Raw genomic sequence first — 13,397 nt, 5'->3', positions numbered from 1 at the left:
CCTGACATGTGCCCCGGCCTGGCCAAGTGCTGGAAGACGTTGCTGCAGATCTTGGTGGGGGAGGGATCATGTGGAGGTGCGGATCACCTCAATTATGAGGAGAGGCTGAGGGAGCTAGGCTTGTTCAGCCTGGATAAGACTGCGGGGGAACCTCATTGCAGCCTTCCAGTACCTGAAGGGAGCAGAGAAACAGGAGGGGAATCAGCTTTTTGAAAAGGCAGACAATGGCAGAACAAGGGTGAATGGATTGAAGCTAAAGGAGAAAGGAGGGAAGGTTTAGATTAGATATTAGGGTGAAGTTTTTTTACAGAGAGAGTAGTAAGGTGCTGGAAGAGGCTGCCCAGAGAGGTGGTGGATGCCCCACCCCTCGAGGTGTTCAAGGTCAGGTTGGAAGGGACTCTGGGCAACCCTGTGTAGATCCAGGCCTGGAGGTTGGTGGCCCTGTCTGTGGCAGAGGGAGTTGGAACTCTCTAATCCCTTGGGGTCCCTTCCAACCCAGACCATTCTATGATTCTATGATCTGGTCATAAACATACTGTTAATCCAGTCTTGCTACGAAGGTGCCTCTCAGCATCAATACCAAGCGCTGTTCCAACATTTCCGATTATTTTTCTCCTTAAGCTACGGCAAAATGCGATACTTTCAAAAAAAAAACCCTTTAAATTTATTTACCTCTTGCTTAACGTAACCCATACACTCACTAAAATAAAGATATGGCAAATTTCAACCCAGATTGTAAAATCTTTTTTAAGCCTCCTACACGGATGAACCCCTGTAATTCAGTCCTTCCTCGCCAACATCCCACAGCTCATCTTTTCTATTTCCTATTTGATAAAAAGGAAAAATTATATTAGCTAAAACTGCTGCTAAAGGATAACTGCTGGCAAGTGCCTGCCACTGTGCTTATTATGCTTAACTAATTTAATTACAGCAATGGCAAATAAAACAGGCATACCCTGTAAATCACATCTAGCTGCAGGAGCCATATCAAGAGCTCAACACTGGCCGTTCTGATTACTGAAGTTAACCCACCTGCTCATTGTCCTTTTCCTGTGGTTATTCCAGCGACAGGACAAAGCAAACCTGCTTGCACAGCCCTGCTCCAAGCTCTCAAGAGACCATAAGGTTTATTTGAGCCCTCCACAAAAGCCACAAAGAGCTCTGACCATGAGCTTTTGGGAGAAAGAAGTTTCAAGATGAGTGTTGGTTTGCTACTGTTATAACACTCCTCCGGAGTGGATGCATGGATAAACAGTAACAAACCAACCCATGACCTGGCACTCGAGTTTAACATGAAAGTCCAGACCCTGATCTTCAGGTGTAAAAGGCGGACAAAGGAAAAAGCACAAGTGTGGGTTCCAGTGCTCAGGAAGCGTTGCAGGTCTTTCTACAATGCTGACTGCATGGCATTGCTGGGACAAATAATGTGACGCTAATAAGTAGAAATAATAATTAGAAAATGTTGGCTCACTACAAGGAGTCCCAAGGACAATGATTTCAACCATTGGTAATATGCAGCTTTAAATCTTTCACTTGTACAAATGTTTCTGCTAGTCAGTACCATGTTCAAGGATCATCGATGCTGCTGTCAGTGACAGGGAGAATGAGAACACGATAAGAGTGTCAGGGTCTTTTCTAAATTACTCAGATGTCATTAAAAAAAAAAAATCAGCATCTATTAATGACTGCAGAAGATGCAAATGCATTCAACACTCCTACTAAGGATGGCTTTTTTTATCAGGATTAAAAACTTGAATAATAGTATAAATGTTAATGATTTTTATCAGAATAGAAATTTGAACGATTTCCACAGTGTAAGCTCTGCATGTACTTTATCAGTGTACTTCAGAAATCCAACTTGGAAAACTATTCATTTAATACTACTCAGCTGAACTGTTGAGGAAAAGACATTAAATTTGATTAATTCCCCCTAACACTAATTGGAATGAGTATCGTATTTAACCAAGAGAGCATTTCCTTTTTTTTCACTCAAGGACAGAAAACAAGCTAACTAGCACCAATTGCTGAAAGGGCCTGGTGCTAGAACAATAAATTACAGCCTGATTTTCTGCAACAAGTACTTCTGGATGGCTTCTCATTTTACTTCAGCTAAGCACACCACTATGTTTGATGCCATCCATTAGTAACAACCTCTGCCTCGTGCCCTAGCAGTAACCACAACTTCTTTAATTTGTGCAGCTAGAACTTCCTTTTCATTGAATTGAGCAGACACTTGGTTACGTGTCACTGTCTTGCTCAGCACAGAAATCTGGGAACCTTAGAGCTTCAATGCAGAAGACGGAGGAGAAGAGCTTCATGAAAGGAAATTCTATAATTCATTTTCCGAGTATATTGTTTCCAACGCATGGTGCTGCTTTATTACTCACTTTGTAATTTCTTTATTCACGTGCAAGTCAATCTTCAAAGCAAATGCAGGCACTGCACATGCCAAACAATGTTTTTCGGCTTCTTTAACAAAGCCTGAACTGAGTTATCACAGTGGATAAAGCAAGAGTACATTAACATGTTTTTTTGACAAGCATTCTGGGCTAATTGCTTTCTCCAGTTACCAATGTGTATCTCTAATGTCTTCTCACCATCTTCCTCCCTACATCTTCCCTTTTGTTCAGGACTGTACTTCTTGTAGCAATTACTCATGTTCCCCTAGTTGCACCATGAGGGAAGCTGCACTGATTTTCATCTGCCAGCTGATTTTACGGAGCTGGTTCCCCAAACTGCCCTGCAGCCTGGGCTCTGATGCTCTCTATTTCATTCCTGGTGCTCTAAACACATCATGAGGTCAAAGTAAAAGTCTAAGCAGATCATATTTCCGTGCCCTTTCATGCATAAGCTAGAATCAGCAACCTCAAAGGTATTGCACTAATGCTTAGGGTGAAAGAAAGGTGCAAGAGGCCTGCTGAGGTAACAAAATAAAGGCAAAGGAAACAAGCTGACTTGGAAAGTCCCGGCTACTAGAGCTGTCTCAGGCACAAAAGATTGCATCACAAAGCATGTTACAGAAAAGACCCGGCTTTTTTTCTAAGATATTTTTCTCTCTGATTCTAATTCCATTCTATATATTATATTTCCTTCACTTTTTTTAATAAAAACCAACCCCACAGAATCAATTTTACTCACCAACTGCATCCTGGTGTGCAGACCTGAAATTGCTTTGCTGACCCGAAACAGAAGCTGCTTTTTGCTCTTTAAAGCGTAAACACTTTGCTGCCAAAGTAGCGGTCAGAAGAATTTCAGATAAAAACTCATGTCAGGCATGAAAGAATGCTCTAAATATTAACATATCTAAAAGGATAGCTTTTCTTGAAATAAAACAGGAGCACACAAATGAAAACCTGAAACACTTTTAAGCTGAAAATGAAGCTTGTGCCAGTAACCGCTGGAATTCCGGGCTGATGCAAGTCAACCACACACACAGAGGAGTGGTACCCATCGCACTCAGGTTCATACTCCAACGCTGACTTCATACAAAGATTTACCCTGTGCTCATGACACTCGATTAGAAAAAGAAATAAAATGGGAAGAAATAAAATTATTGCCAGTATCGAGGAGCTCCAGGAGTTTGAAAAGAAAAGCATTTCAGATCTTTTGGGGAAAAAACAAACCGGTGAGGAGATATTTTCCCACTGCATGCAAATGTTACTTAATATACGCTTCAGCCTTACCTTAACTTTAAGCACCGAAGAAAACATTTTGGCATCTTCAGACACTCCTCCAATGTACATTTTTTTGGTGAAGACAGGTGCATGGTCATTTTCATCCTTCACTTCGATAAATACCTTGGCGGTATTACCTAAAAACAGGAATGAGAAGTAGACATAGAACCTTTGGCAATTAATCTGTAACACCCACTGGAGTTCAAACATTTACAGCCCAAACGGATCATGTAAAATACGAGTGTGGACGCCACTGTAAAAATAAATACATTGGAATCACAGAGCATTTGATGTGAAGAGTAGGAAGGTGAAGGGAATAAAGAGATTTCTTGAATTCTTTCTGTACTCTATTAAGAGCATTTGCTCTTTGTTCTGATTGACTCCTGAGCTGAACTCAGCACTGTTACAGAAACGATTCCCAGTACCTGCATACCCACACTCTGCTACCAGGGTTGTCTGAAGGTGTCTGTAAGCAAGATGCCACCGTTACTTCCTTTAGAAAGCAAGCTACTTGGGGTAAATATAGGAAAAGACTTGTAACTCGTCTGTCGCACACACACGGAAAAGCACAGGATTGGACCTTGTGCTTTAGCACCACTGGTTTTGGTCATGTTGCAGTCTCAGAAGCTCTGCGAGGAAGACAACACAACACCTGACAGTGCAGGTTAATTGAGTGCATGCCTAGTCTTCAGCACAAACCTGGCCTGGCCTCTGGGAGCTCCTGAAGTATCAGTTCTTCTCTAGAGGTCCAGCATGGCTTCGAGCAAAATACAGATGTTAATTTGTGCTCTATTAAAAAGTTACTGAGCCATCCCACCGAACAATAAACATCTGTCTCCTTCTGTGAGGAAAAGAAACGTCGAGCAATAATTACGGACCTAGCCCCCCCTTCCCAGAAAGGTTCAACCGTGCAGTGATCTGTACCGACACGCATTTGTCCCTTTCGGAAACGTGTAATCCAGAAATATTGCTGAAACGATGGTTGGTCCCAGTTCATTCAAACAGCATTTTCTAGTGATAAATCACCTCATTTCAGAGTTGCTTTTCTCAACTTGTTTCAGTGCCAGGGTAATTTAAATGTCACACAGGTGCCACTCTGAACGCTGGCTCATTTAGAAGGGGCTTAGTAGCTGTACCTTTAGAGGACAAGAGAATTAAAACCCAGACTATTTCTTTGGCTGCCAAAGTTGCCCAGGACATTCTGTCTATCTGAAGGTCCAACTGACAGGAAAACCAAAGTGGCCTCCATGAATGTGACCGCAATCTGAGGAAAAACATTTGAAATGCCATCCAAAGCATTAGCACAGAGGGAAGGGAAAAAGAGAAAGGGAAAAAAGGCAATGGCATTTCCTTGTAGGAACAATCAGCCATTCACCTTCCACACTGCTCTGTGCAGATCTTTTACACTACTTGTAGGTGCTGTTACTTTGTGGGAAAGCGACTTCGTGACAAGCTCTCTCTTTACAGATGCGGAGTAAAGAGCCATAACCCAGCATCTAGATGCACATAAAAAGGATGCAATGGCCTCATTTGCATATGTTCATTTAAAAAGAATGCTTCCTACCTTGACTACATTACTTACTACAGCAAAGCAAAACTGCAACCAAAGCAGTACTGTGAGGGACTGGGAAGAGTCAAACCTCCCTCATTAAGCAGATCCTCACAATTTCTGTCTTTCCCCTTCAGGGAAGGTGGCAACTGGAGCAGGATTACAGGCAATGTGCCTAAGTGACCTTGCCATGTTGAGCTAATCTGCAGTTCTAGCTAAGGCTGGCACTAGTTTACTGCTTCAGGTCTTAATTGTACCCCATCCGACATCGGTAGGACCATGCTAACCTGCACTAGCTCTAAGGCAAATTCAACATCCTTTGCAAAGTGCTTGCTTGTCTTCATCAGTTCAAGGCAGCTCTGGGGAGGTGGCTAAGCCTCGTGCAAAGTTTGCTTTCCAATTTGCTCAAAACCATTTGTTTAATTTGCTGGTAGTTCTCAGAGCTGCCAAAATGCTGATTTGTTTAGCCATGGTTGAATGCTTTGGAAATGAGAAATGAAAGTTATTGCTTTAAGAACAAAGCAAATGAAATATCCAAACTGGCATTAGCATCATTAACGTTAAATTAAATATATACCTTCATTTTATCTTAGTGCTGTATTTTTATGCACAAGTTAGATTTCAGTCCTTCTGGCAAATGGAGTGGACTGCGACATCTGGGGACTCCTCGCTACCGCGTGCTTTTCATCCCACTGCAGCCTACAGCTGGCCAAAGTGAACAGCCCTAGCCAGCTCCAGAGGCTGCCTTATTCTCACATCAGACAAATCCAGAAGAGGTGCACATTAAAATCCCTCATTGGAAACTGTACCATGTGTGTGAAGGTCATGCCAGACCCTTCGCAGTGGGGATTTCCCCAGCTGGATAACCCCTGCATGCAAGGCTTGGGGGTTCAGATATGGGGTACGCTGCTCCTACATCCATTGTGCTCACCCCTCCGCTGCCAGACTGCAGAAATTGAGTTGACCCAAAGCAATGCTTTTTGAATGCTGAGACAGCAGCAACCACACTTTGAGTGTTACCAAACTTGTTTTACACGAAGCTTTTGCCAACGATGCTGCACTTGTCATCCACCACCAATGCAGATGTTCTTCCTGCCTCAGGAATTTTAAACCTAAAATCCCTGCACTGAGTTTAAGCAGCAGCTGTTTGTTCTGCGGCAGGTAACGGTAGATTCTTCTCTTTCACAAGTTCATTTTCATCAAACCAGGAATGAGACTTGTAGTTCTACAGGGTTCACTAATAGCACTTTTACCACCTTACCAGCCTGTCGAGCACTGTGTGCTTTGGCAGGTAAAATAAACTGAACTGCAGCTGCGCTCAATCCCACCTTACTAAATCTGCCATGGCCAAATAAGAATCAGCCCCAAATATTTTTCAATGGTATTTCTTGATGTAAATCGGCATGTGCTCGGAAAGCCTGAGGAAGCTCGTGAGCTGCAGCTGATCAGGAACGGTGCAAGCACAAATTTCAACAGTAATGTATTTGGAACAGTGCTGATCCAAGGTCTGATTTATATAAAGATAAAACATCTTTCTCTACCAAATATTTAATTGAAAGGGAGCTCTTATTTTATGCCATCTCTCTAAAAGACATTGCTGTGTTGCCCAAAGTAATCTGAAGATTGTCCCAGCGGTGTTCAGGGCAACCGCCCCAGCACTGTGAGGCAGGGAGGCAGATCCACAGCTCTTCAGCATGTTCTGTCCATCTCTCACATCCCCAGATTGAGGTGCTGGCACAGCAGCCAATTTATATAATGCCATCAGCACAAGCTTTCACAACACTTTTGAAATTAAAGACATAAGGCTACTTGAGAAATCGATAATCTGGGAAAAAGATAATTTACTTTCATATTTAATTTGGGAAAACTAGCATTCCTAATTAGTATGGAGAAATTGCAGAAGGTTGGTTGCAAAACTAGTTGTATCTCTCTTTGCTTTAATTCCCAAAGCTTTCTTTTGTGATAAGAAAACCAAAACCATTACAGGAGGGACAGAATTGCTCTCCTCTTACTTCCAACCCCCTTCCTCCCAGCAAAACCCTGCCCCACAGCCCTCCAGCAGTGAAGGACCCCTCCTCAGGGCACTGCAGACACCTGAGGAATCAGTGGGTGCCGTACGCAAGGCAAAACCCAGTAGATACTAAAGAGAAAGATACTAAAGATTTTTTTTTTTGCTTAAAAATCTTCCAATACCTAAATAAAACCCGTCTCCACTACGATCCCATATTTGGACCTGGCAGTGACCTTGCAACTCCTGCCTGAAATGAAAAAACAGGGAAGCATTTCCCTCCCACCTGGTCTAACGTTCGGATATCTGACCTCTGGCCTGTCCAACTCCACTCCTAAGCTGATTATTGATAAAAGTTTGTGCCACGTTGTATTCTGCAGCACCTGTAAGAGTTTGGAGGGATACCTCGGTTTAGCTCTCAACTGTGCCAGGCTGTCTGTAGGCACAAAGAGGGCACTCACAGCTTCTGAAAATGAAATCTGTTTATCCAACTGCAAAATATAACAAATTCATTGCTTGCCATGCTTTTCCTTTCTGATTCCTCTTAACAGAGAGCAAAACCACATGGTTCTGTCATTGCTAGGAACATGAAATACACGCTTGCTGCTCTCCCTGTCCCTGCTCTTTAATTAGAGCCCATCAAGTCAGTGAGAATGCAAGCAAAAATAAAGAGGAGGATGCGGGAGACATGACAGGGGGACTACGATTGATGCCAGAATATTTGTAATGAAGACGTAGGTGACAACATCAGGAATACAGAGGAGAGTACCACTGTATTTACAGGTCCATGACACCACAGCCCTGTTTTCATCCCTGCCGGGAGAACATGGAAGGCAGAGATGTCTCACAGTCAGTCTCAGAGATGATCAAAACAAGACACAAACTAGGGCTGGGCAACCTGCAGTCAGGCCTCCCTCCCTCTCATCTTCTCAGCCAGAAGCTAACACAGGTAGCTTCTAATGAAGACAAACCTTTCTGTGGCGTTGTGCCAACTGGCAACACCTCTGCCTGCAAGGCTGAATTTGTAAGAGATCTGTTTGCATTCTATCCGTCCATCTGCAGGCAACCAGGGGAACAGGCTGGAGGCTCCTGTGCTGAGCAGCCACAGAGGATGGGTGAAGTCATGCGCAGACGGCAATGGTAAGTCAAGGTAAGAGAACAAATGGCAACTGCTATCAGCAGCAGTGCAGCGAGCAGGACGGCAGCGGCAGCCTGAATGGGTCATACGTATGGAGCTGGGGAGCGAAGGATGCACCCTTCTCAGATGCTGGGAGCTGTGGACACAGGAAAGCATGAGACTGAATCCTCCTCTTCTGACCTCAGAAGAATTCGGAGGGGTCTTGTGTCCACAAATCAAACATAATCTGTCTCTCTTCGTAAACGCACCCTGGTGTCTCCACCAGATCATTTCATCTACCTGACACATGGACCAGTTTCCCACTGGTGCTGAGATTCCTAAAACTGGGACCATATTTACTCTGCTGGTAAAAACTCCTTCCCTCCAGGTCTGTAGCTCTCCCTGCTCTCCCTTTCTGCGTTTAGGCAGTGGTTTCTCTTCACTGCTCCCTCTGGTTTCCTGTAAACCTCTGCTTTCCCCTGTCCCCTCCTTCCTCGCCACAACAAGGCTGTTGCTCTGACTGCACTTCTGGGTACCAACCTGTGGGGCAGCGAGACACTGGCACAAACCTCTGAACAGGTGACAGAGCTCAAATGAAGGAAGAGATGATGTTTCTGCTGTTCAAGAAGTGCCTCTGGTTTAGGGAATGATTAATTGTAATGATAGATTCCCAGCAGCGTACTGACGCACAGCCCTTTCTGGGAGGCAGGAGCTGCTTGCTCTGAGAGCGACTGCAGAGCAGCACCATCCAGCACACATCCTGCTACACACACGTTGGTGGTGTTCCCTTTACAAAGGCCTCTTCTTCATCCTGTTCACCGACAGAGAACTGAAACCTTCTATCTGGAAGCTAATGATCAGTCTTAATTTGACCCACAGTATGCCACTAATGTACCCTTTAGTGTGATAATCTGAGAAGCAAAGAGCAGACAGGGAAAAAACCTGGACTGCTAAATTCAACCAAATTGGAAAAGGCCGGTAATACCGAGGGTCTCTTGGGGCTCAGCACCACCAACTGCTGATTCCCCAAGTCAGAATTCCAACCTTTTATATTCACTGTCAACAGAAAACCTAGCTCCTCCTCTGTTCAGCTGATGTAAGAGTACAGCTGTTGTAAGAGTACACTGCCTGTTACAGTAACACATCTAAGGAGCTCAATTCTGCCAAAAGCCAGAGTGTGACTTTGCACAATTTTGCATCACATTTTAAAACCCCAGTTAAAATCACCCATTTCATGTTCTTATAATCCAGGACATCTCAATTCACCCTCTCCCATCATGTGTTTATTCAGTTATTACCATGCTATCAGGTGGCACTATCACCAAATGACAAGCTTAGTTACACTTAACGCACCATCATCCACTTTTCCACTACGCAGATGAAAACTCAAACTCCTGCTTCTATACAATTATCTTCTATAATACCATACAGTGAAACACAACGTGGTGTCTAGCTTCTGAGTTTTGTAGAATTCGTCCCTGTCTTGCATCTGAGCAGTTTGTCAGTGCTGTGTTACCTAGCTCCAGAAGAGCTCATGACTGCTCCGGAGTAGGATATCAATTTGCTGCCAACAAATTCCAGAACAGTTCACCGATGCAGCAGTATCTCACACTGGAACAGGCAGCGATTCATTGTCATGGAATGTCAGAGCAGCGTATTAATTCAGTGCCATGTAATTCTAGAGGAGTGCATTCAAAGTCACCGAGCTCCAAAGTGGTTCATCATTTCATCACCAAAGTCCACAGCAGTGCATTAATTCCATCTCATCTCCCTCCACTGTAGCTCATCAATTCAGTGTCCTGAAACTCTGCTGTAGTATTTAACCTGATTAAAACTCATAGAGAGAGGAAAAGGTGTCGAGAAAATGGAAAGACATAAATCATACAAATTTAGGAATCAAACCCAGAGGTCAAGGGATGTCCATTACACAGACATAAGTGATTTTGTTACAAAGATAACTGTATTATAAAATTATCATAGAACCACGGAAAGCTTTGGTTTGGAAGGGACTTTAAAGATCAATTAGTTTCTACCCCCTGCCATGGGCAGGGACACTCCCCACCAGCCCAGGGTGCCCAAAGTCCCATCCAACCTGGCCTTGAACCCTGCCAGGGATCCAGGGGCAGCCCCAGCTTCTCTGGGCACCCTGTGGCCAGGGCCTCCCACCCTCACAGTGAAAAACTTCTCATGTCATTATATAATTAAGTACATTAAAAACACACATCTACCAAATTCTTTAGCTATCCATCCAGAACAGCTCATGTTCAACCGCCAACACGTGGTGTACTCGTGGATTTCCAAACACATACAGAAAGTGCATGTCCTCCTTTAGATCGAACTCAACTCAAGTTCCATCATTATCAAGCACCCCCAAATAAAAAGCTTCACCCATCTCCTTCTGAGGCTGCTGCCCAGCTGGGAGAAGTGCTCTGGTGCAGGTGCAGACTGTGTGCACCTGCTGCCCTGCCCTGCTTACTGAGGACTGCCCAAACCTTCTCCTGGCTCCCACCACCTTGCCAAACCTTCTAGAGCTTCCCTGCACCTCCCAGGCATAAGGAAGTGACATCAGCTGGCACCAGCTCCTCCTCACCCTTTCCAGATACATCATCGATGATGGCTGTAACAGCATGCAGAGTCTCACATTGCTGTTGATCTGGTTCAACTTCTGACCGCTGAATAACCCGTGTTACATCACACACAGGCTTACAGTTTTCTTGTGGAAGAAACACCCATGATAAAACATGCTCACCTTCCAAACATCTTCTGTTGGTTACATGGGTGGCACTGGAAAGCTGCATGAATGTACTTGACCTGCCAGTCCCTGAACAACGCCTCAGGCTATCACTCCATTTTATGGCATGCTCCCAAATTCTTAAGCCCCTTAAGTCTAATATCTTTAAGAACTTTAAAAAGCTACGTAAATTTTCATGAAGTTCCAATTTCAGTATCACAAGCTGGTTCCACAGTAGTGTGTGTGCATGCACGTGTGTGTGTATATATGTAAGAAAGAGACTTGCACCCTGTTTAAATTACTATGCTGAAAAATCTGACTTAAGCTATACATGATACCCTCAAGCCTATGCACCGAGCTGGCACTGAAATAAATGCGAGATGGGTTTCTTAATATTCACAGCTGTTACTGTATCCATCAGAACAACAATTAGAAGACTAATTACAGAAAAAGGACAGCAGGATCAGCCTAGTTAGCTAAGGGTGGCCCTTTCTTTGTAACCCTCAAACTATTAACTCTGTGGATCACAATCTGCCACGTGGGAAAGAGTCTGTCTGCTGTGCAACAACATTGTCACCTTTGACAGTAACGTAGTGGTAGTTTGACTCTCTGCCTGCCAACAGGCCAGCACAGAGCCCCGAGTGAGTAGCAAAAGTAAAAAAAGAGCTGACACAGCTCATCTCTCTCAGCAGTAAGGGGGAGAAAGGGATCACACTGTGCTCCCAGTCCTAACCTGAAAGATTTCTCTCTTACTTAGGGCAGGTGAGAAGGTGACAGTCCAACATTAGTGACATGGGAATGACCAATGGACTTTATTTGCCCTGGCTTGCCATGCAGACCTCCTTGGGAACACAGATCTCAATAAAGTCCATCGCAGCACAATCCCTGCAGCATCCTACTGCCAGCAATGCTTTAAAACATGCTCTTGAACTAAAATTGTTCACTATATTACTGACAGCTTCCAAAATGTGTAAGAAGGCTTTACTATGTTCACACTTTGATAAGTGTCCAAATCTCACTGACGCTGAGGAACAGCCTGGTCCCAGAGTTGTGCTTACAGTCTGTCCCTCTGCACATCTCCCCAGACTGACAGGTAAACTAAGATACCGCTTATCTCCTTAAAACCAGAACCTGAAAGAAATCTAAACTCTGTTTGTGTTTCATGGTTTCAAAATACCAAAGTCGTGTCCTTTTTGGAGGAAACTGCACACCCAGCACTAAAGAGCAAGCAGCTGGACCTTGGCATCCCAGTACTCCTCAAGCTCATGCAAAGGCAAACACAGAGAGGTGGCACAGCAACCATCGGACACGCATGTGTAAAGCAAAGAGGCTGAAGTTTCCCCTCATCAGTTACAGGGTGGTTTTGGTCAGGATGAGCATGATTTTTGTAGTGTTGAAGACCTGCTCTAGCATTAACACTGGTGCAGAGGAGAGAAAAGCTCCAGTTGCCTGCAACAGGCCTAGCCCACAGCTCACACCAGAGTACCTGTGAGTGCAGAACAATCCTCTCAGAATAATCCAACATCGAATTCAGAATGCTAGGAGGTAATGTTTTTGTAGCCTTTAAACAAATGATCAATTCCTCACTGCCCTTTTTCAGTCCACCACCCTGGGCTTAGTTTAACTGAATGTGTAATGCTCCTTAGGTAGAGCAGGGAAAAACTCAGACTCACAGGGACCAAAAATATGGAAAAGAAAAATGGACAAAAAAGCACAGTCTGTGTAAAAACACTTACCAAAATACTTTAGGGTATGAGGTTGGTTTGCTTTTCATTAAGGCTCAACTGTGGCCTAAATAGGAAGTTGTACAGGATGGGACAGGACACTAAGCCAGCCAAATGTTTCAAAGCCAGACTTCCCAGACCTTTTCCTTACAGGGACGACGATAAAAATAATCAAAAGATATTTCAAATTACTTTTATTGTGGAAAAAAAAAAATCCCTCACCATGAGATGTAGCCAAAGCAAAACAGTTTGTAAATAAATTCCTCCCTGCCTAGAGATGCTGCAAAGATCCTTCCTGTCTTTGTCACAGCATGTCCTTGCCTCCAGTTTGCTCCAGTTTATTGCTTGCAATAAATTCCATGCAGACCCTCAGGGGAGCCCAAGAGAGTCTTTGCCCCTCTCATTCCATCACAAAAAGCCCTAATTACACTCAAAATGTTCAATTTGTGTCACCAACTAGCTGTTTATATAAAAACATGGCTTTTGTCCCTATTAGGGAGACCTTCAACTGGGTAAGGTGGACATGAAGCATGAGGGTTTAGTTCAAGAGCCATCAGCTCCACATATGGAAGGCAAGCACAGCGAGCTGCAGAT

At 44.0% G+C, this 13,397-nt stretch overlaps 1 protein-coding gene across 5 annotated transcripts in view; it reads right to left on the bottom strand.

Annotated features, from left to right (window-relative positions):
* PCDH15 (protocadherin related 15) overlaps window positions 1–13,397 on the bottom strand; it is a gene marked incomplete at both ends in the record, with an annotated part of 350,568 nt that overhangs the window by 54,109 nt on the left and 283,062 nt on the right. For all 5 annotated transcript variants that reach the window (XM_084265723.1, XM_084265721.1, XM_084265724.1 and 2 more), the window contains one exon: window positions 3,684–3,811. In XM_084265723.1, the coding sequence (XP_084121849.1) occupies window positions 3,684–3,811 (128 nt within the window). The remainder of the gene's footprint in view (window positions 1–3,683; window positions 3,812–13,397) is intronic.

The sequence above is a fragment of the Gallinula chloropus genome (genome assembly GCF_964237585.1).
Source record: "Gallinula chloropus genome assembly, chromosome: 5".
NCBI lineage: Eukaryota > Metazoa > Chordata > Aves > Gruiformes > Rallidae > Gallinula > Gallinula chloropus.
This window is presented reverse-complemented; position numbering and strand designations above follow the sequence as displayed.